This window comes from Artemia sp. Qi Xiang Cuo, chromosome 8 (genome assembly GCF_049724085.1).
Source record: "Artemia sp. Qi Xiang Cuo chromosome 8, ASM4972408v1, whole genome shotgun sequence".
In the NCBI taxonomy this organism is placed as follows: Eukaryota; Metazoa; Arthropoda; class Branchiopoda; order Anostraca; family Artemiidae; genus Artemia; species Artemia sp. Qi Xiang Cuo.
The window spans coordinates 22,967,771-22,991,269 of NC_142801.1; the positions used below are offsets into that span (position 1 = coordinate 22,967,771).

Sequence of the window (23,499 nt, forward strand, 5' to 3'; positions counted from 1 at the left end):
TTTTGCATTCCATCCAAATTTATATGTCTTTTTTTTTCATTCAATATAATGAAAAAATATAAATATTTTTTTTTTTAATATTTAATCCTAATTTCCAATCTCCTCTTCATTTATATATATTTTTTCAGTTATTTGTGAAGTTTCCTGTTCATTCTTTTATTTTCATAAATGTTTCTTGATCCATTTTTTTTTTTTGTTTTTTTTTATTATTTTTTTTTATAAGTATGTTTTTTTATGTACTTTATAATTGTGTTTTATTTGTTTTGTTGGCCCTTTACAAGCTGAGCTTCTTGGGTGTGTATAAACTTTAAGTTTGTAGGCTAGCCTAATTGTTTTGTTTTTAGTATCAATAAATTGATTGATTGATTGATTGATGTAAATGGGAGGTAAGTTTAAACTTTACCCCCCCCCCCTAATGTACAAATATATACCATGAATTGGCATATATAGAGGGGGGCTGAAATTCATTTCCAATAGAAATTATTATTATATTTGTAATCAGCATAAAAAAAGGCATTGAGTGCTAGCCTATATTCACCTTACATGTAAGTCAATAATATGATTTGGTAGATATTTACCGTTATGGATTTTTGAATATAGTAACAAAATCTTTAAAAGAAGTTTTCAGAATTTTTATAGCCTAGTTTCCATCTCAGGGGCAAAACACTATAATAGAACCAAATACCTTAGCCTATAGAACTCTAAAAATGACGAAATCAATATCAATCAGCTTTTTGAACTCAGGGATGCTCACTTACGAGCTCAACGACGTGAAATTGTGCTCAATCTATTATTTCTAAGTAATGTGACCAATCATCAGACTTTGGACATGTTTCCTCTGGAGGAAATCATTCTTACTTAATTTATTTCTTCATTCTAAGTGCTCACCGTGCTGTTTTCAGTGCTATCTATTAAATTTTGAATATATTTTTGCTTACTTCTATAGAATGAATCTGCCTACTGAGTTTTAGACAAAAATCTCCTATATATTTTCTTGTAAGTTATGAAGATATTATGAAATTCAGTTTAAGTTTCAAGAAATATTTAATAATGTTCCATGGGAATGCCTATTGTAGGCTAGGCTAGTAACATTTGAATTGACCTACTGGTTCAATAAAGTAGGCTATTTCAATGTACATTTGGTGGTGTGGAGAAGGAAACACGGCAAAGTTCTACGAAATCATATTATTGAGATAGGACTAAAGTGAATACACCATTCGATGCCTTTTTTTATGCTGATTACGAATATAATAAGCATCTCTATCGGAAATTAATTTCAGCCCCCCCCCCCCTATATAGGCTATACCCATGGGCGCCCATATGGGGGGCAGGGGGCTCTTGCCCCCCCCCCTTGCTGAGTGATGCTGCCTTATTTTTATACTTTTGTTCTGAGATTTTTATTATATAGCATTAAAAGTAGCAATTAGACAAAGTTTGCCCCCCCTAGAATTCAGCTTATGGGTGCCCATGGCTACACCTAACCCTGAATTGACATTTATAAGGGGGGGCTGAAGTTAATTTCCGATAGAAATGCTTATTATATTAATAATCAGCATTAAAAAAGGCATCAAATTGTGTATTCACTTCAGTCCTAACTCAATAATATGATTTTGTAGAACTGTACCAGAAACACCATAAAATTCTAAAAACAACTTCAAAAAATCCTAAAATATTTAGGCTACTTGTATCATTTTTAAAAGCACCAGTTAAAATTCTACTTTAGCTACTTTTGGCTATCTTGGAAATGTGTTGGGTTAGGAAGAGGAAGCTTTCAGGGATGGGTCTACAGGTTAAACTATGGGTAAATTTCTACCAAACCATATTATTGACTTAGGCATAAAGTGAATATACCACTTGATGCCTTTTTTTATGCTGATTATGAATATAGTAATCATTTCTATTGGAAATGAATTTCAGCCCCCCCCCCCCCTATATATGCCAATTCAGGGTATATATTTCTATAACCTAATCTAACCCTGAATTGGCATATATAGGGGGGTGGCTGAAATTCATTTCCAATAGAAATCAATCAATCAATTATCAATCAATCAATTTATTAATACTAAAAAAAAACAAAACAATTACAAACTTAAAACTTAAAATGATTATTATATTTGTAATCAGTATAAAAAAAGGCATCAAATTGTGTATTCACTTTATTCCTAACTCAATAATATGATTTGGTATAAATTTACCAAACTATGTCCAAGGAAGGTATTTTGAAGTACCTACCAGTAAATATATACCAAATCATATTATTGATTTAGGAATAAAGTTAATACACCACTCAATATCTTTTTTTATGCTTATTACGAATTTAATTATTTTTTATACAGGATATTAATTTTAGCCCCCCCCCCCTATATATGTCACATCAAGTCATATAGCCATACGGTAGGGGTGGGGGTACAGTTTAAGCTTACATCCTAATTACATCAGAAGCAAAATTAGCCCCCACCCCTCCTAATGTAGAAATATATACCCATAATTGGCATATTGAGGGGGGGGGAGGGCTGAAATTCATTTACTATATAAATGATTATAATATTTTTAATAAGCATAAAAAAAGGCATAAAATGGTGTAATGGTGTATTCACTTTATTCCTAACTCAATAATATGATTTGGTATATATTTACCATACCTACCTCCACTCCTTCTCCCTCTAGGGGTCCTGACCTTTAAAAATATGTGTGTTATAAAAGTGAAACCTTGCAAAATAGATCTTCTGTTTAAATGAAATACATTAAAATTGTTTTCAGTTTCACAGCATTGCTCAATCCCAATTTATAAGATTTTAAAGATATGCAAATATATTTCCTAAGTTTTGAAAAAAAAAACACTGACATGGCTGAAAATTCCACTCAAATAACAGCAATTGTATTTTCAGGACTAAAATCAGAGAAAAAGAAGCTGATAACTGAAAATTAATGTAAAGTGTTATTTGTAAAAATTTCAATATGTAATAGACCTATAATGTAAGCAAATTTCAGGACCCTCTAGACAGAGAAGAAGTGGAGGTAGGTACTTCAAAATACCTTTCCAGGACATATTTTAGCCTGTAGAGCCATCCCTGAAAGTTTCTTTTTCCTAACCTAGCCCTTTCCAAGATAGCCAAGAGTAGCTAAAGTAAAATTTTACTGCACTTCACTTTACTTTACCACCAACCCTCCCATGATCTGCAAATATATAGCTCAAATAATACATTTCCAATGCATTTTCTGTTTCTTGATTTAGCCTAGTCAAAGTTAGTTTAAATGCTGGTTCAATTTATGGGTATTAAGTTGAAACAAAAGAGTGATGTAGGTTATTCTCTCCCTGATTAGACCTTGTTTTCATGACCATGGTATTTTCATGGAAACCTGGATAATTTCATTCTTGCCTATCTTTTAGTCACTCCTGCCCATATCTAGCTAGAACAGTACTTTATATTTGCTTATACTATCCTTCTGGAAAAGTGCATTGCCTTGGTAATAAGTAGCCTAATCTGGACTGAATATACTTTTAATACTTTTAAGAATAATAAAAGTAAGTATTTTAGTGTTTTTTACAGTTTAAATCAGAATTTTATAGTGTTTCCTTCTCAACAGCCTCATCTGTACAATATATATATATATATATATATATATATATATATATATATATATATATATATATATATATATATATATATTTGTATATATACTTGACAAAACTAAACTGTATCAGCCACAAGTGCACAAGAAAATAGGTCAATGTAGCTTTATTAACCATGCAACAAAACTTTGGAATAGTTTACCTGATACCATGGTTTCTGTGCAAACATTTAAGAATGCTCTTGTTGAAACTGAGTTCTATAAAAAACAGTTTCTGTAATATAGTTGTTGCATATATATATATATATATATATATATATATATATATATATATATATATATATATATATATATATATATATATATATATATATATATATATATATATATATATATATATATATATATATATATATATATATATATATATATATATATATCTATATATATATATATATATATATATATATATATATATATATATATATATATATATATATATATATATATATATATATATATATATATATATATATATATATATATATATATATATATATATATATATATATATATATATATATATATATATATATATATATATATATATATATATATATATATATATATATATATATATATATATATATATATATACATGTTTGGCTCACTCAAAAAGTACATAAGCATGTATTTGGACTCTGTTAGAGCCAAAATTCAAGATCTTGAGGAGATTGTCAAAACAAAAGTGTCTGTATCTGAAGCTGCAGACATATTGGGTTGTGTTGTCACTGAAACCCATTAATTAGAAACCCATGTTTGTAAAATTGTCAGTCAAGAACAAGACAGATACAACAGACGCCTGAACCTTATTTCATATGGTGTACTGCCTCAAGCAGACAATGAACAATTCATACAAAAATTTCTAAAAAATGAGTTCAAGGTTGATATGGACAGCATTGCAAACATTTGAAGCTTACCAAAAGCTCAAAACTCTGCGGATTCTAGAAGCCCTGCCACTGCAAGGCCTGATCCCATATTGTTTTCTATTAGTTCAAGTAAGCAGAAAACAGAAATCCTTAAGCTCTCCCACACCAAAAAAAGGCAACATAGCCTTTTTTGAAGATACCTCCAAAGAGGACTGCCAGAAAAGAAAGGAACTAGTGGATGAGGTAAAAAGACATGCTGCTGCAGGCAAGTGGAATCTAGGAATTAGAAACGGGGTCATAGTTGTAAAAAACAGGGCACCTTTGGAATTCTCAGTCCCTGTGCAATCACAACAGATGGAGCACTAAATCTGGAACAGACTCATGTTAATAGCATAAATAGGGGGCAAGAGAGCATTGGAAGTTCCACAGACTCAACAAGTTATGAAAATGCAGAATCACTGGAATTGACCAATGACGTTTTTCTAAGTGCCAATTCAGACAGTGAAAGTGAAATCATCTCCAAAAATGAAATGCCTGAAACAGAAATTCCTGGTGTTGGCAACAGTGCTACAAAGATAGACAAATCCAAAAAAGCATTTTGTGTGCTTTACACGCATTCTGATACTCTTGCCCCAAAGCTTGCTGAACTGAAAGCTTTTTGTTTTTATCTTAATGTGGACATTATTTGTGTTTGTGAAATTTGCCCAAAAAACTCAGTGCACAAGCTGGAGGAATCTCACATTAAAATCCCTGGATTCAACTTGTGTAGCAACTTGGATAACTCTGAATGTCATAGAGGAGTAGCAATATACTGCAGAACTGGACTGAAAGCTAAAACTGTGAGTTGCCCTTTTATTAATTCCACCAGTAGTTGGGTTGAAAATGTTTGTTTGAAACTCCATATTGGATCTGAATCATTTATGATAGGTGTAATTTACCAAAGTCCATCAGCCCCTGATCAATTTATTTCACATCTATACATATCTGACCTGGTGTCTAGAATGAGTTCCAATGAACCCTCAACTGTCTTTTTGTTTGGAGGTTTTAATATGTCTAATGTTGATTGGGTTGAAGGAATAGGATACCCCCCTGAAAGTAGCCCATCCTGTGTCACAACAAATTCTCTTTCTGACAACCTACTGATACAGATTGTAGACTAACCAACACAATTCAGGCCCCAAAAACAACCCTCCTTACTTGACTTAGTTATCACAAATGATCCTGAACAAGTTCTCTCTATTTCTTACCATCCTGCTCTCAGAAGCAGTGACCATGTCTGTATCTTGACTGAGATAGAGATAAGCAACTAGAAGGAGAATATGATAAAGAAATCCTTACGGACTATGAGCAGATAAGCCAGGACCTATCCAGGATTAAATGGGAGGATATAGTCAATAGTGGGGACATTGAGAAAAGCTGGGAAATATTTAGGGTAACAGTCTTAGATGCTGAAAAGAAAAACACCTGAGAATATTGGTGTCTACCACCTAAAACACTCCCATACCTGCCAAAAGAAGTAAAAAGAGCAATGAAGAAAAAGAAAAGAGAAGCATGTGAAATGAAAAGGTGATAACCACCATGACAGGCTTTAAGAAATGTAGAAACAGACTAAGAAATTTGACTCAGAAGGTTATGAGGGACCACAAGGATGCAATTGCAGCTAACTCAAAACAGAACCCAAAGATGTTTTGGCATCATGTCTCATCAGCTACCCCGGCTAGACGAGATATCCCAGATCTAATGAGAGAGGATGGTGAAAAAGCTTCAGATATAAAAGAAAAAGCATACCTCCTGAATTCCAGTTTTAGTACCAATTTCTCTTCCCTACTCACAGCCAACACACCACCTCCTCTACTAAAAAAACTAATCCCAGAACCAATGGTCATGCCAATTATTTGTAAAGAGGATGTTAAGAAGAGGCTAAAAAAAAATTGAGGCTACAAAGCTCCTGGACCCAATAACCTATGCCCAAGACTGTTAAAAGAAACTGCTGAATACTTTGCCAAACCAATTGCTATGATGTTTGAGATGTCCCTCACTTCCAAAATACTTCCAAATGATTGGAAGCAAGTCAACATCAGGCCAATACATAAGAAAGGGAGAAGGGATCTTGAAAGTAATTATCGGCCTATAAGTCTCACATCAGTTGTATGTAAGGTACTTGAGGGCATCATAAACAATGCACTGGTCTCCCACCTTAAGAAAAACCAATTACTAGCAAAAGTCAACATGCTTTTCGAAAAGGCCACTCAATTGATACTAATCTAATTGAGTCATATGATTTTGTGACTAGACTCTTAGATACTGGTCAGCCAGTGAATGTCATATTGCTCAACCAAGCCAAAGCCTTTGACAAAGTTCAACACCAACTACTAATTTTGAAATTAAAGGCATATGGAGTGCATGAAGATATAGTAGCTTGGATAGAAGCCTTTCTAACTGACAGGACTCAGAGGGTGTTGGTGTACAACTGCAATGGCAATGCTGTCTATTCTGAACTGCTACCAGTCACAAGTAGAGTGCCACAGGGCACCATCCTGGGGCCCACATTATTCAGCATGTACATCAATGACTTACAACAAACCTGAAGAATCCTTTGATGCTATATACTAATGACTGCAAGCTCCTAAGAATGGCCCAGAATGACCTAAATCTGTCAACTATACAAGAAGATCTGGACAGACTATCTAGATGGCCATTGGATTGGTGTCTACAGTTCAATGCCTTAAAACGCAAAGTTCTACATCTTGGATGCAATAATCCTAAACTTGCATATCACAGGAGACGCCCAGCTTGAGGAAGTCAGTGAGGAGAAGGACCTGGGGGTTATTGTTGACAATGAGCTGAAGTTTCACTGCCACACACAAGCTGAAGTTGCAAAAGCAAACCAAGCCCTTGGCCTCATAAAGCAAACATTTACCACCAGGAAGCTAGGAGTGATTACGAAACTTTACAAAGCCATGGTCCGTCCCCACCTGGAATTTGGCATGACCCTAGCCTCTCCCTACTATAACATTAATGTAAAAGTACTTGAGAGTGTCCAAAGAAGAGCAACTAAGCTTATCTCTGCATTGCAAGACAAATCCTACAAGGAACGTCTCACCTCACTCAGACTCCCTATCTCAGTATACCATAGGAAAAGAGGAGATGTAATAGCAACTCGTAAGTTGCTAGCAAATGACCTATTAAGTAATGTCTTTTCCCTGTCCCTCTCAACTACCACATGAGGAAACACCAAGAAGCTGCGGGCTCCCCATTGCATCAAGCAAGAGCGCCAACACTTCTTCTCAATCTGTTCTGTCCCACTCTGGAACAGCCTATCCAAAGCCACCATCCAATCTAAAACTCTAGATGCCTTCAAGAAAGGAGTTGATCAAGACTGGGCCAATGCCAAATGGAGGCTTAACTGGGATGTCAAATCATAACCTTGAAACACTACCAGCGAGATTTCTACAGGAGGCTTAACACCACCTTATCTTGCTGGACATGCGATTTAAGAAAAGGTAATTATATGCTTAGTTTTTCAAAGAAAGGTAATGATTTTTTCACAAATTCTCTTCTAGACATATTTTATGCTAATCAAAAATACTGTCTACATAAAACACTTTTATACAATGCAATGTGTTATTGTAATACTATTGTGTATCTTTTTGCTCTTTAAATGCATATATATCTGATTTCATTCACATGATTTTTTTTTTCAAAATTAAGGCTATAGTCACCCAAAGGGTGCATATCCTGTCTGTGACCCATCTAAATATTGCCATGTCCCACTGGTTGTTACAAACCAGATCCAGGCAGGTCAAAGAGACATGGTTCTGTTTTTCCTTTGGAAAGAATAAGATTAATAAACAATATGTAGCTATTTTATTTTATATATAAATTATTGTTTTTAATTGTTTTAGTTTAGTATTACTGCTGATGACAGTCACCACATATATGACCAAAATATCTAGAATTTTTTTTGAAATTTATCACTGTCTATTAAAAGGATTTCATTCCTATTTGAACTGTTATATATTGTTGTCTATGGTTGAACTCAATTTGGTCATTTGAAAATAAAAGCTGGACAAGATTCTGTCTAAATCACATTTTCCAGTTTGGCTTTGGTATCTTTTCAGTTTTTCTGAAATCAAGTTTGTCTGTCATTATTTCCTTCTGTAATTATTCAATCAATATCTTGGAATAAAGAAATAGGCAGTAATTAAACCTCTTCCTAAGGGTAGATTAAGGTCAGATTTCAGTATCAATCATATCACTCTATTTCAAACACTTCTTTTTTTTCAAGAATTATGGAAAGAGTAATTGTTTATCAGGTCCAAATTATTCTGAAAATAATGACTCATGGCATACAGCACAGTATGTTGTTAGGAAAAATAGGTCTTGTAATACTTTATTATTGGAAGTTATTACATTTTAAAATCCAGACGTTTTCCATTTTTTAAAAGAAGAACATCAAGAAAAGGAAGTTTCCCACCCTTTTCTAATAGCTCTGTAGTAGCTCTGTAGCCCACAGAGTGAAGCAAAAAGAAGAGGGCTAAATAGTACCAACTGAATAGCCCGCCTGCTGTGAATTAGAAGAAGAAGATTCTAATTCAACTGTAAACTTTAAATCACCCCCCAAACAATTAAGACGTTCCAAAAATCATTTTGATTCCTCCTCTCCATAATTCCATACTGAAATTATGTCGTCCATATACCAGACCCAAATGTTTTAAAATATATGAATTTAACACAATTGTTTCAATATTTTTCACAAAAATATTACCTAATAATGGACTAAAAGGGGCTCCCATTGGTAAACCATTTATTTGTTGAAAAAATTCCCTTCTGAATTGAAAAAATATAAGAGAACTTATTGCACAACCTTACTAAATATATAATTACAGACTTCCTAATCTGTTTTATTTATTTATTTTTATTTTAAACAAAAACGGCTTGTCTTGTTACAAATTAACAGTAAGCAAAACAATAAGCAACAATACACAAATTACAATATACAAGAACTGAACCCCTGGGTGTTGATTGGTACAACAATTAACTAATAAACTCCTTGGGCAGACCACATTACAAAAAATAAGCAAATACACCAGAATACACAAAGAGACAAATTCATTAAACTCTTTTTTTTAGGAGCACTGAGTAAAACAAATCATACAAATGCCATAAATATTATGGTTCTATATACTGCCCTTCATAAAAAGAGGTTCCAACCAAATCTGTTTTAAAATTTGTAACATTATTTCTTGAAACAACATGATCAGGTAACATGTTCCATGATCTAATGGACTGATTTACCCTGTCCAACCTTTCTTAAAACCATTTTCTGACATAATTTTAATGAATTTTGCCATGTGAGTGAATAATGGCTAAAATGATAGAAATCACTAAAAACAAATTATCAACACCTTTAATAATTCAAAATACATTAACTAAGTCAAATCTATCCCTCCTGAATTGCAAAGATGGTAGGCTCAAACATCTTAGTCTACATTCCTAGGGCAAGCACTTCAAATAAGGAACAAAGTTTGATGTCTATTTTTGTACTTTTTCAATAAGCTGTGAATCAATTTTTCTTGTTGGATACCACACAGATGTGCAGTATTCAACCATTGGTTGTGTCATTGTCTTATATAGCTTAGTAAAGCTTTGCAGATTAAACCTTCTTTTGATACAAAGCACACTGTAATTGTCTTTACATGATACAGCTAATACTTGTTTATCAAACCTCAATTGATTATCAAAAACAATACCAAGGTCCCAAATAGAGTCAACAGAACATATTAAAACTTCACCAATAGAATACTGGTATGCTACAGCTTTCACTAGATAATTCACTACATGGCATTTTCCCTGATTAATAGTCATTGAATTTAAATTACATCGATTAACCAATGAATTTAAATCATCCTGTAGAAGAGTCACATCATCTGGGGAAGATATGTCCTTGTAAAGCTTTACATCATTGGCAAACATGTTTATTTTACTATGTTGAATTACTTGTGGCAAATCAGAGGCAACGCTGTAGCGTTGCCTATAGTAAAGGCCATACTGCTCCAATGTTTTTTTTTTTTTTTTTCCCAGAGGCACTTCATATGGAAGGGGTCGTCTTAGAAGCTTCAAAGTGGGTTCATTCAATCTGAAATCAAGAGTTCTAGTGCCCCTTTTAATAGTCGAAAGTGATTGGAGGGCAACTAGCCCCCCCCCCCATGCCCATCATTCCCCCCAATACATCCAATAAAAATTTTGAGATAGCCATTTTGTTCAGCGTAGTTGATTTCAGGGCAAGGGTTTTAAGATATGCCCTGGGGGCATATAAGGTTTTTATAGAAGGCGTTGTCTTAGAAACTTAAAAAAAGGCTCATTCGATTGGAAATTCAAAGGTCTAGTGCACTTTTTAATACTCGAAAGTGATTGGATGGCACCTATCCCCCCCCCACGCCCATCATTGTCCCAAACACATCCAATCAAAATTTGGAGATAGCCATTTTGTTCCGCGTAGTTGATTTTCAGATAGAAAACATGTTTTTGAGGAGGAGAATCCCCCACAACCCTCAGGGCAAGGGTTTTAAGTTATGCCCTGGGGGCATATAAGGTTTTTATGGAAGGCGTTGTCATAGAAACTTCAAAAAAGGCTCATTCGATTGGAAATTCAAAGGAATAATGCCCTTTTTAATAGTCAAAGGTAATTGGAGGGCAACTAGCCCTCCCCCCCCTACGCCCCTCTGTCCCCCAAACACATCCAATCAAACTTTTGAGACCGCCATTTTGTTTAGCGAATTTGATTACCAGATAGGAAACAGGTTTTTGATGAGGACATTCCCTAACAACCGTCTGAGCAAGGGTTATAAGTTATGCCCTGGGGGCATATAAGGTTTTATAGCAGGCGTGGCCGTAGAATATTCAAAAAAGGTTCATTCGATTGGAAATTAAAGGGCTAGTGTCCTTTTTAATTGTCTAAAGTGATTGGAGGGCAACTAGCCCCCCCCCCCCCATGCCCATGATTTCCCCAAACACATCCAATCAAACTTTTGAGATAGCAATTTTGTTCAGTGTAGTTGATTTTCAGATAGAAAACATGTATTTGAAGAGGACACTCCCCCACAACCCTCAGGGCAAGAGTTTTAAGTTATGCCCTGGGGGCATATAAGGTTTTTATAGACGGCGTTGTCGTATAAACTTCAAAACAGGCACATTCAATTGGAAATGCAAAGGGCTATTGCCCTTTTTAATAGTCAAAAGTGATTGGAAGGCAACTAGCCGGCCCCCACGCCCATCATTCCCCCAAACACATCCAATCAAAATTTGGAGATAGCCATTTTGTTCAGCGTAGTTGATTTCCAGATAGAAAATATGTTTTTGAGGACGACAATCCCCCGAAACCCTCAGGGCAAGGGTTTTCAGTTATGCCCTGGGGACATATAAGGTTTTTATAGAAGGCGGTGTCGTAGAAACTTCGAAAACGGCTCATTCGATTAAAAATTTTGAGCGATAGTGCCCTTTGTAATATTCGAAAGTGATTTGAGGGCAACGAACCCCCTCACGCCCATCTTTTCCCCAAACATATCCAATCCAAATTTTAAGAAGTCATTTTATTAAACGTAGTTTTAAGTCATGGAAATTAGGTTTTGAGGATTACAACTGCCCCAAAGCCTCCAGGGCAAGGGTTGTAATTTAAGGATTCTCTGAATCCTTCATATTATTTCTTATGGAAGGGATGCTCGTATAAACTTTAGAGGGGGCTCATTTGATTGAAAATTTAAAGTTCTTGTTCACTTTTTAAGATTCAAAAGAGATTGAAGGGCAACTAGCCCCTCTCCCTTCTCCACGCCCTAAATGCATCAGATAAAAATTTTGAGATAGACATTTTGTTTAAATAGTTCAAAGTTCTGATAACAAAAAATTCCGGTGTCAACACAGCCCAGCAGGGCCCAAGGGCAGGCGTTGTAAGTTATGCCCTGGGACATAACTTATTAAGGGGGGTTTATAGCTTATGGGAAGGGGTTTTGTATGGGAAGAACACATAGGAAATCTATTATAAATATCCAATTATAAGGTTAAAATTCATACTCTGTGATAGATGTAAAATTGCTTTGGTACACAAAATCCTATTAAGGTCAATTCCAAACAGTCGTGATCCCTTTGTGTCAGCAAGTGAAATGGTCTAAACCCCCTTATTGAAGCTATTTTTTCGATCCATTCATTGTTGTCAATCGCTGTCCACAAGTTATGCAAGCTGTCTATTGTTCATATATAAGGTTTTTATCAAAGAGGTAATCGTATAGACTTTGAAAAAGTCAAGAATAATCGGACAGTAAGTACCCCCCCCCCATGCCATAAAAACTTGAAACTTTTTGCAATCAAAACGAACAAAAATCAATTAAAAAAATTCCCGAAAAATTAAGTTTTTCAAAGAAAAGTAAAGGCCATTTTAAACTTAAGCTCAGGAGATACAAATACCTGTTAAAATTCAAACTCAAAACGATCAGAAATTACTATTAAAGAATAAATGAAACCCAAAACGAACAGAAATTAAATAAACAATCATAGCAAAAAACATACAACAAGTAGTAACATAAATGAATAGATAGATCTTAAAGCGAGACATTCTTAGATTGGATATGAAAATCAAGCTTAAAACGAAAACAAATAGTTTGCAATTGAAGTATAAATGAAAAATAAAATGAACAGATATTAAATAACAATCAATGCGAAAAAGCACAAAATATATATATTATTATAAATGAATAAATAAATATTAAAACGAGTGAATTGAATATGCAAATCAAGCTTGAATCGAATAAAAATAACTACAAACAAGAGTTTGAGTATTGTCTCACTGCAGAAACCTAAAACCTACTGCGTCATTGGCGCTTTACTGAAAACGAATTATATTACAAATGTTTTCTTTCGTACTTAATATTGAAAATAAATATTAAAATTACAATAAAATTTTGAACTGATGAGCTTTTAGCAATTAATATCATTATGCATCAAATATTCAGTCTAATTTATTAGTTCTTTTTAAGATTGGTCAAGACAAATATAGTTTCACTACAAGCAAAATTTGGATACTGCCCCCTTCTTTAACTGTAAAAACCTAAAGCCTGCTGCGTCATTGGTGCTTCACTGAAAACGAATTACTCGTATATTACAAATTTATTATTTTCCAGTTCTTACAGCATTGAAAATGAAAATAAAAATTACAGTGAAAAAAAATCTTGAACTGATGGATCTTTCAACAGTTAATATCATTATTCAGTCTCTGACCAGTTCACATCTTAAAATAAAAAGTACATTTCATGGATTAATTTTTTACTTGTGGATAAACCTAGGCACGGAGCCAATTGATTTTGCGTAAGAAATTATTAAGCTAAAATCTGATTACACAAGTGACTTGCATGTGATTACGGCTTAAGGATTATTTATGGATTGTGGCTTTGGATTAGTATTCAGCACTATTATCATCTGAATCGTGCATTGAAATACTTGGACTACTTGCAATTACTTTAAATTATTTGCAAATTACTTGATTAATTGGCCCACTCAAAGATAAGTAATTATTTATTTTCAGTACTACGCTCATGTCGAAATTCAAGCCTTTTGACATTGTTCTCGCTAGTTTCAAAAGTTACCCCCCTTGGCCAGCAATTGTTTTGCAGTCAAAAAGTGGTGCTAAAGGATTATGGAGATATACAGTTTTTTGCTACGGCGACCATTCTGAGCACCAATTTTCAGAGTCTAATTTGAAATTACTTTCGGATGACCCTAGTGCTCGCAAAAGAACTGAAAAAGATGATGGTAAAGCATTTACCGACTTAGATTCGTTTCCAGACATTTATAAATCGTCATCACTTACTTATCTAACATTAAACCCAGCGAGCGTTATTGCAGAAGACTCGCTGGCACCTAGCCTAATCCTGCAAAAAAAAGCTTTTACCCTGGATGAATTAAATCGGACACAAATGAATCTTACAGCTGAGATTTCCCGTCAAGTTAAGACTAAACTATCAGACCCTGATACAGCGAATCAAGCAATTGATATTATAGTGAAAAAAATTCATGATGCTATTTCCATTGATTACAACCCAAAATTCCAAGAAATAGAAAAATCACTTAAAGGACTATTTGCAGTGGTTAAAAGCTTGGAAAGTAGGATTTTGTCATTGGAATTGAAAGTGGATGATTTTGAACAAGAAAAGAGGTTGGATTGCTTGGTGATGAATGGAGTAAGGCAGAGGCCTGGAAATGACCTAAAGAAAGAAGTATCGGCTATCATTAAAGACAAGATGCTGGTCCCTGGTTTTGAAGTTAATAATATTTTAAATGTTTATCGATTTAGTTTGAATGACTCTAACGATCAATCTAAAATGTCTCCAGTGCTAATACGCTTCAAAAATGTGGAATTAGCTCGAGTTGTTTTCAAAGAAAAGACTAAACTAGCAAAGAGTGGAATATTTTTATCAGAATCGCTAACAAAAAAGCGTCGTGAAATTTTAAATGCGGCAAGAGATTGCTTTGGTCAATTTAATGTATGGACTGACCGCGGGAAAATTTTGGCCAAACCACCTGGTAAATAAATGATACTAAAGGTTCGATAATTCGCAGATTGTTCTTATATTTTTTTTTTTTTTTTTTTTTTGTGCATGTATATTTTTTTATTTTATTCCAAATCTAAAATCGATTTTATTTTTTTTACTGGCAAATTAGTAACGCCCCCAGTTGTAGGACGACTTTTTGAGCTTGAAAATAACCCGTTAGATGTTTTAAGCATTATCAATAATTCTATCGGACATGTCAACAGTGATTTGATCACAGTGAACCACACAGTAATAAGTAAATATGTTTCTAGTCTGAGGGAGGCTGTCAAGCGGTATGGATATTTTTCAGTGCTCCAGTTGAATATCCAGGGTCTTTGTTCTTCAATTGACCATCTAAAACAGATTGTTTCTGATGGGCTACCTGATGTTGTTGGTTTATGCGAGACTTTTTTAGATTCTAAAAATTATATGCTTTTGGATTTGCAAGGTTATAAAATAGAACAACTGAATCGACAAAAGATGGCCAAAGGTGGTCTTGCTTTGTAAATTTCTAAGAGTCTCCTAGATTCTTTTAGAATGGATTTATCCAGAAATATTGAAGGTGTCTTTGAGTCACTTTTCTTAGATATTAAATGTGAAGGTAAGGATTTAATTTTTGGTATTATTTATCGATCTCCTAGTGGCTCTATTCCACTGTTTCTACACACCCTTAATGATCTACTGGATACCATCTTAAAACAGTCGACTGAATTAATTATTATGGGAGATTTTAATATAAACTTGATTGATATAAAGTCTTCTGTATCTTTGGATTTTCTGTCGTCCATGCTTGCCGCAGGTACTTTACCTTCTTTATGTATCCCATCTCGCATAACAGAGAGTACGTCATCTCTGATTGACAATATTTTCTGTACGGCCACCTTGATCCAAAATTATGTTTTAGTGAGCGACATTTCCGATCGTTTCCCTGTTTACTCTAGATACTGTTTTGATAAACAGACTATTGAGAGGACTGGTGAATCTGGTAAGAGGCCTTTTAGGTTTGGTGAAGTGGACTTGATACTTCTTAGGTCAAGATTGGCAGAAATTTCTTGGGGTTGTTTTGAGATTAATTCTGATTTTTGTAATTTATTTGATATTTTTATGAGTCTATTAAAGACGCTGTTCTTGATATTTGTTCTGTTTCACCTTCTAATCGTAAGTCTAAGAATGCTTTTCCTCTAAATCCTTGGATGACCCCTGGTCTCCTTAGGAGTTGTAGGAGAAAAAATAATCTCTGGAGGGCCTTTAAGTCTGCTAGTCCTTCAATGGAAGCTATTTGTTTTAAGCGATTTAAAATTTATAGGAATATTTAGAATTCTGTGTGTCGAAAGGCCAAGTCCCAGTATTATTTTAATTGTTTTACAGATTGTGGTAAAGATATACGAAAAACTTGGCAGGTTATAAATTCTGTGCTTAGGCCCTCTTTTCAGTCTCCATCAACCCCTTCTTTTTTGGATCTCGATGGCAAAATCATCGAAGGTGAACTGAATCTTCAAGATGCATTTACTTCATATTTTGCGAATATTGGTAAAAGGACCGCTTCGGCTGTTGGCTCTTCTCCTTCAGGATCCAACTTCAGGTCTTATCTTGGGCCACCTTGTATGAAGTCAATGTTTTTGGAACCAGCGACGGAGAAAGAAATAGCTAAAATTGTTATGGGATTGAAAAATTGTTCGTCTTCTGGCCCTGATAATATTCCTACTAAAGTAATTAAGTTCATACTTCCTTCCATTATTTATCCCTTAACAAAACTTATTAACCTCTCCTTTCAGCATGGTATTTTCCCGAGCAGTCTCAAGCGTGCTCGAGTCATCATATTATATAAGGGGGGAAGCACGAAATGATCCAGCCAACTATCGGCCAATTTCTTTGTTGTCTGTGTTTAGCAAAATATTTGAGAAGGCGATGCTTTCTCGTCTTAATAATTTTCTTACTTCTAAAGATTTTTTTCACAATTTTCAATTTGGTTTTCGAGCACATCATTCGACTGAGCATGCTTGTGCAGTTTTACTGAATTATCTTCACTCTGCCATAGATTCCCATTTGATTCCTGCTGCTTTGTTTCTGGATGTTCGTAAAGCCTTTGATTCTTTAACCCACAGTGTTCTTCTATTTAAACTTTCTCATTTTGGCGTAAGAGGTAGTGCGTTTGTTTGGTTCAAGTCTTTCTTGTCTGGTAGAATAATTTCTGTTGATCCATTTTTTCGTTCACCATCAAGTGTTGACCAGGGGGTCCCTCAAGGGTCAGTTTTAGGGCCGGTACTGTTTTAATTTATATAAATGACCTAATTTTTGCAGTTAGAAATAAAATCCTCTTTATTGCTGTCGTCTATGTCGTCCAACAGTCTCCCATACCCATAACTATAGTTTGCATACCTCGGATTCTCTTGTTACTTTTTTCGATGATACCACCCTTATTACTTCTGGGAGAACAGAGGATGAGGTTCGTACAAAGTTAGTGGACCTCTTCGAGAGAGTTTCAATTTGGTTTGATGCTACCTCTCTTGCCTTAAATATTTCTAAAACTAGTTTTTGAGTTTTTTCTCGTATATTCCAGGATTGTCCTAAATTATCTGAAATTAATATATCCAAAGGCTTTATTAGTAGACCAAAGGATGGCCATGTCCGTTTCCTAGGTATCCTCCTAGATGAAAATTTATCTTTTAAACACAATATTGAATTGATTAAAATGAAGGTATGCAGACACCTCGGTATTCTAAGAAAACTAAAATATATCATTCCAGGACCAATTCTAAGAATCCTATTTCATGGCTTAATTCATTTTTATGTTTTCTATTGTTCAGTCATATGGATTTCTACTTTCCCTTCTTTTCTCAAACGACTTTCGAATACTTATGATAAAGCTATAAATCTTATCCAGGATGTAAATAGTTCGGCAACTAAACCGTTACTTGATATTAAAAAACTTTATATTCTTTCCTGTGCGTCTATCGATTTTCTTCTGCTCCATGGTGATATTCCTAGGTCCCTTAGATTTATGTTTTCTTTTGTATCTGATCGGTCAAATTATCAACTCTGTAGTTCTCTAAATATCCAAATTCCCCATACACCAACAATAAGATCCGATTTTAATCCTCTTGTTGCGCTTCATTTGACATGGAACACCCTTCCTGATTCGGCTCGAGAATGCCACTCGTTTGGCATCTTCAAAAGACTAGTAAAAAGATATTTGTTTTCATGTGATTAATTTTCTTTACTTTTGTCTGCTGCCAATAGTTTTATTCATTTAATTTTTTTTTTTTTTATTATTTTTTTTATATATATAGATGTTGTGATTCAATGTAGTTTGATAAAGCTTATTTAGTGAACTCTCCTTTTTTTTATAGATGTTGTGATTCACTATAGTTTGATAAAGATTATTTAGTGAAATCTCCTTTTTTTTCTCTTTTTTTTTATTATCAAGCAAATGCTTTACATGTTAAAAGTTAAAATGCTTATGTTTATATGTTTAAATATTAATGTTATGTTTATATCGTTTAAATCTTAAGCGTTTAAATGTTTAATGTTTATTTGATCTTTTCATAATCCCCCTCCTACAGGCCATGGAACCTTTGTGGGGATTTGTAGATTGTTATGTAATTATTTTACTGGTATATGGAAAATAAATCTATCTATCTAATCTATCTATCTATATATCTAATATTCAATTTGATTTTGTTTATACTTTCCAAGACTGTTCAAGACTCATATAGTTTTGCCATTTTTTTTAACTCTGCCATTTTTTGTAACTAATCGTGTTAGTTTGTTATGAAAACATTCTATGGCTTCTAGGAATTTCTATTTGAGCAGAAAACTGCACCTCAAACTTTGTGGAACATGTATTTTCGTGCATGAAACACCAAAATATAATAAAATGTTAAGTTTCGGAGTGTTCCACCAATCGCAAGCAAGTGCCATTGGTATTTTTCAATCCGCATGGTCAATTTAGGGGGTGGAGGGTAGGCTAATTCTCGTAGCAGCCCCATTCCGTCGTGGTATAGTTCACATTTTCAACACCTGGCGTCTGGACTATCATATAATCTACCAAGCATACAACTACCCCAAATCAGTATCAATAAATAAATGAAACATAATACAAACACAAATTAAAAGAAACATTAGAGTCAAACTCAAAACGAGCATAAATTAATGTGAGTAGGGTTCAAAACCCCTATGCTTTCTAAAAGCCAGAATATAATTTGTACTTCACTGAAAAAAAATCAAATGAGTTTACTGAAAAAAATGTGCATTGTCAATTGAATATACATATGCTGATATTTATTCCCTAAAATCTTAATTAATTTTTGATTTCTTAAAGGTACAAAAGTGAAAATATTTCAAAGAATTGTTTTCAGTAAAGTGCCAATGACGCAGTAGGTTTTAGGCTTCTGCAGTGAGACGATACCCAAACTTTTGTTTGTAGTTATTTTTATTTGATTCAAAGTTGATTTGCATAATCAATTTAAGTTTCACTCGTTTTAAAATTTATTTATTCATTTACATTAATATATATTGTGTGTTTGTTCGCATTGAGTGTTTATTTAATTTCTTTTCGTTTTAAGTTTCATTTATACTTTAATAGCAAAATATTTGTTTTCGTTGAAAGCTTGATTTTCATATTCAATCTAAGCATTATTCACCTAAAGATCTATATATTCATTTATATTTTTGCTTGTGGTATGTTTTTTCCATTGATTATTTAATTAATTTCTTCCCGATTTTAATTTCATCTATTCTTTATGGATAATCCATAATTGTTTTGAGTTAGTCTCGCCAATGATGTTTGTACCTGCAGATACTGTGACTAAAATAAGCAATACACTCCTTCTAGAACCAAATTTTTCGTTGAGTTTTTTTAATTAATTCTTTATAAATATACAAAACAGAACTGGTCCTAAGTAACTACCCTGAGGGACTCCACTCAAAACACTACACTGGTTAGATAAGGCTTTACCAACCCAAACATTCTGACTTATTTGTTAGGTAATCTGTAATCCAAGCAAGAGTTCTCAATCCAATCAAATACTTTTGGCATTTTTTTAAAAGTAGAGGTATTGATACATTGTCAAATGCCTTACAAAAATCAACATAAACACATTCAAACTTTCGACCTAAGTCAACCATCATTTGAAAATTATTAATTACCTCCATTAGCTGAGTATTACAAGACCTGTTTTTCCTAAAACCATGTGCTACTACATGCCACAGGTTATTTGGCTAACCTAACCCAAGTCCTTGATTAGTCCAAAGAAATTTGGACTACTCAAGTCAAAATTTCTTATTAGCTTTCTTTCTAGAAGAGTTTTGGCTGCTTCTACATCAATATTAGTGTACATTGATACAATGTCAAAGCTTGAAAGCAAAGAAATTGAAGGAACTTCCACATCTTTTACTTTTTCAATCAAATTCAAAGAATTCTTAATATAAGAAATTTGTGAGCTGGTAGTAGTATCTGTGGTTGACTGAATCTTGATAAATTCCCACTTCCTATTTTTCTAACTCCAAAAAGAATCCTATTCATCACTCTCAGACTTAGGAAAATCCTAGTCACCTATTTCATACTAGTATACCACTTGTGAGCTGGTAGGAGTGTTTGTGCCTGACTGAATCTTTTTTACTCCTTTTGTTAGTTTGTAAATTTGTCAATTTGGTCAATTATTGGCATCTTTGTCACATTGGCCCTCCCTCCCCAGGATTTTGCTAATTGGCACCCTTATTACATTGGGCCTCCGCCAAGATATTCATCTAGTTCCGCTCCTGTATAATAAAGAAGAATTTATTATATTTGCCGCAAGAAGAATTGGACAAATTTTTTTAGAGCCTGTCTACTAAGAATATTAAGGGCTGAACAAATGGTAGAGATGCATTTTCTTGCATATTTGTGCATATTATATACTAGGTTTTTCACAGAAAAGGTAATGATTTATTGACAAATTCTCCTCTAGACATATTTTATGCTAATAAAAAATATTGTCTGCATAAAACACCTTTTATACAATGCAGTGTGTTATTGCAATACTATTGTGTATTGTTTTGCTCTTTAAATACACATATATCTGATTTCATTCACATGTTGTTGTTTTTTTCAAAATTAAGGCTATAGTCACCCAAAGGGTACATATCCTGCCCATGACCCATCTAAATATTGCCATGCCCCACTGGTTGGGAAGATATTGCCAGGATCCTATTTTGGGAATCATGGCTGACATGTATTTGACATTATTAACTCTTAATAAGTTTGTCTTCAAAGCTAGGGTTGATTGAAAAAAAAATATAATTTGTCCAGAAAGTCTTCACTATGATTCCAAAGAAAACTACTGTAAAATAACAACTTGGCATTGACTGACAACTGTTCAGCATAGTTAAAAGGTCCAATAACTATGCCTTTTGAGATAGCCTGACCCCCCCCCCCCCCACAGCCCCTGGGAAAATGGCTGTAAGTTATGAAATTAACTCATTGTTCACATATAGTATTTGTTATTTGGAAATATACAGGATTATTTAGGGAATTTTCTTTGGGGAGGAAAGTCTCTAGGCCGAATTTTCATGGGGAAATTTTACAGGGGGGAGAGGAAACAGGATTGCCTGATATGATTTGATAAACAGTCAGAACTGAAATTAAAGGAAACAAGATTTTCAACTTCAAGTAATTATTCTGTATATAAAGGGTGGGCTGCCCCTTGCTCTTTACACTTAAGTTGACTTTTTGTCATAATTCTTTAAGAAAGGCTGCTCAAATAAAGGCCTGAATCTGAGGGTCTGATTTACATTGGGATTTATTGACTTTTTGGGGGGTGTTTCTCCATTTTTCGAAAATCAGGCTCCCTGTTTTCAAAATCCCTCTTTCTTCTGAGGCTTGGAGCCTTTGGTGGGTAGATATTAAACGTATATGTATATACATATGTATATGTATATGTGTATATATATATATATATATATATATATATATATATATATATATATATATATATATATATATATATATATATGTGTATATATATATATATATATATATGTATATATATATATATGTATGTGTGGATATGTAGTATGTATGTATGTATGTGTATATATGTATGTATGTGTATATATATATATGTATATATATATATATGTATATGTGTGTATATATGTATGTGTATGTATGTGTATATGTATATATGTATATGTATATATATATATATATATATATATATATATATATATATATATATATATATATATATATATATATATATATATATATATATATATATATATATATATATATATATATATATATATATATATATATGTGTGTGTGTGTATATGAGTGTGTATATATGTATATATGTACGTGTATGTGTATGTATATATGTGATGTATATATATATATATATATATATATATATATATATATATATATATATATATATATATATACGCCCCACGTTGGGCGTATTTTACAGGCCACCCCCAGGCCATTCAGCGTGTCCCCAGGTGGCGATAGGGGAACGCTCTACAGATATGTAGGGTACCTCCATAGGAGGCATGGACCAAGGGGGGACTTTGTGCCTGGGGGTCCATAATAGAATTTGGGGCACCCTCGCCCGGGTTCATAGATACAGGCGGAGGAGGAAGAAGGCCCCTCAAATGTAGCCCACTCAAAAGGGCCCACAAAAGTCCCATGAGTTACAAACCTTCTCCCAGTAATGGGTTAAATTGCATGGTGATGCAGAACACCATCGCGGGAGGATCCTCTATAGGAGGACAAATGGGGTAGGACTTATGATCCGGTTCTATGGACAACGGCCTCTGCAAAGGGCTGCCTCGACCTTTTCGGGGCACCTGCAAAACTGGGGACCTTGCGATCAACTCTATTCCCACTTGAGGAGTGGCGCCCCTCGAGGAAATTATATCCTAGTAAACGACACAGCATTCGCACTGGATTCTGACTAATGGACAATTCTTCTGGGCTTGGTATGTTTTGATGGGCGTTTTTGGGCTGAAAAAACTAGCTTCCTAGCTAATTTATCTCTAATGGGTTGCCTCCCCGTAATAGCATAATATTTGTAGGTATTCATATATAATGGGTCGGAGGTAATAGGCTGGGGACTATCTGTGCAGGATTTCGACTCTAGCTGATAGAAGAGCATAGCCAAGTGCTGAAAACCATGTTTTAACCAAGATGGGCCCAAGATTGCACGAAGCCTCTATTCATGGAAGTCCCAGGGACTTCTTGCTGTTCGGTTTTAAGCCAGCTTAAGCACTTCGGTGTAGACTTGAGAAGATGTGTGATCCCCGTCCTCCACTGGTATCCAGAATCATTGCTTTTCCTAAGGAGATAGTAATTTCAATGATTTAAAGAACATGAAAATTGGAGCTTGGAATGTTACGACATTAAAAAATGACTATCGTATTGACATTTTGCTTGA

The 23,499-nt window shown here is 34.0% G+C and overlaps 3 protein-coding genes across 4 annotated transcripts in view; 1 reads left to right on the forward strand and 2 right to left on the reverse strand.

The window, feature by feature from the left end:
• LOC148949251 (uncharacterized) overlaps positions 1-843 on the reverse strand; it is a 32,532-nt gene extending 31,689 nt beyond the window's left edge. Inside the window, exon 1 of one of the 2 annotated variants that reach the window (XM_089093299.1) lies at positions 759-843. The gene's annotated coding sequence lies outside the window, so the exon portion shown is untranslated. Of the gene's footprint in view, positions 1-754 lie in introns of both variants that reach the window. The other variant, XM_089093300.1, reaches the window with a different exon arrangement.
• An 18-nt stretch (positions 844-861) lies between these two features.
• The window catches only part of LOC148949252 (syntaxin-5-like), a 58,639-nt gene continuing 36,001 nt past the window's right edge, over positions 862-23,499 (forward strand). The window contains exon 1 of the mRNA XM_089093301.1: positions 862-996. The gene's annotated coding sequence lies outside the window, so the exon portion shown is untranslated. The remainder of the gene's footprint in view (positions 997-23,499) is intronic.
• LOC148949253 (uncharacterized) lies at positions 10,038-10,478 on the reverse strand. The gene has a single exon (XM_089092661.1). The coding sequence runs from the start codon at positions 10,476-10,478 to the stop codon at positions 10,038-10,040; it is 441 nt and encodes a 146-aa protein (XP_088948787.1).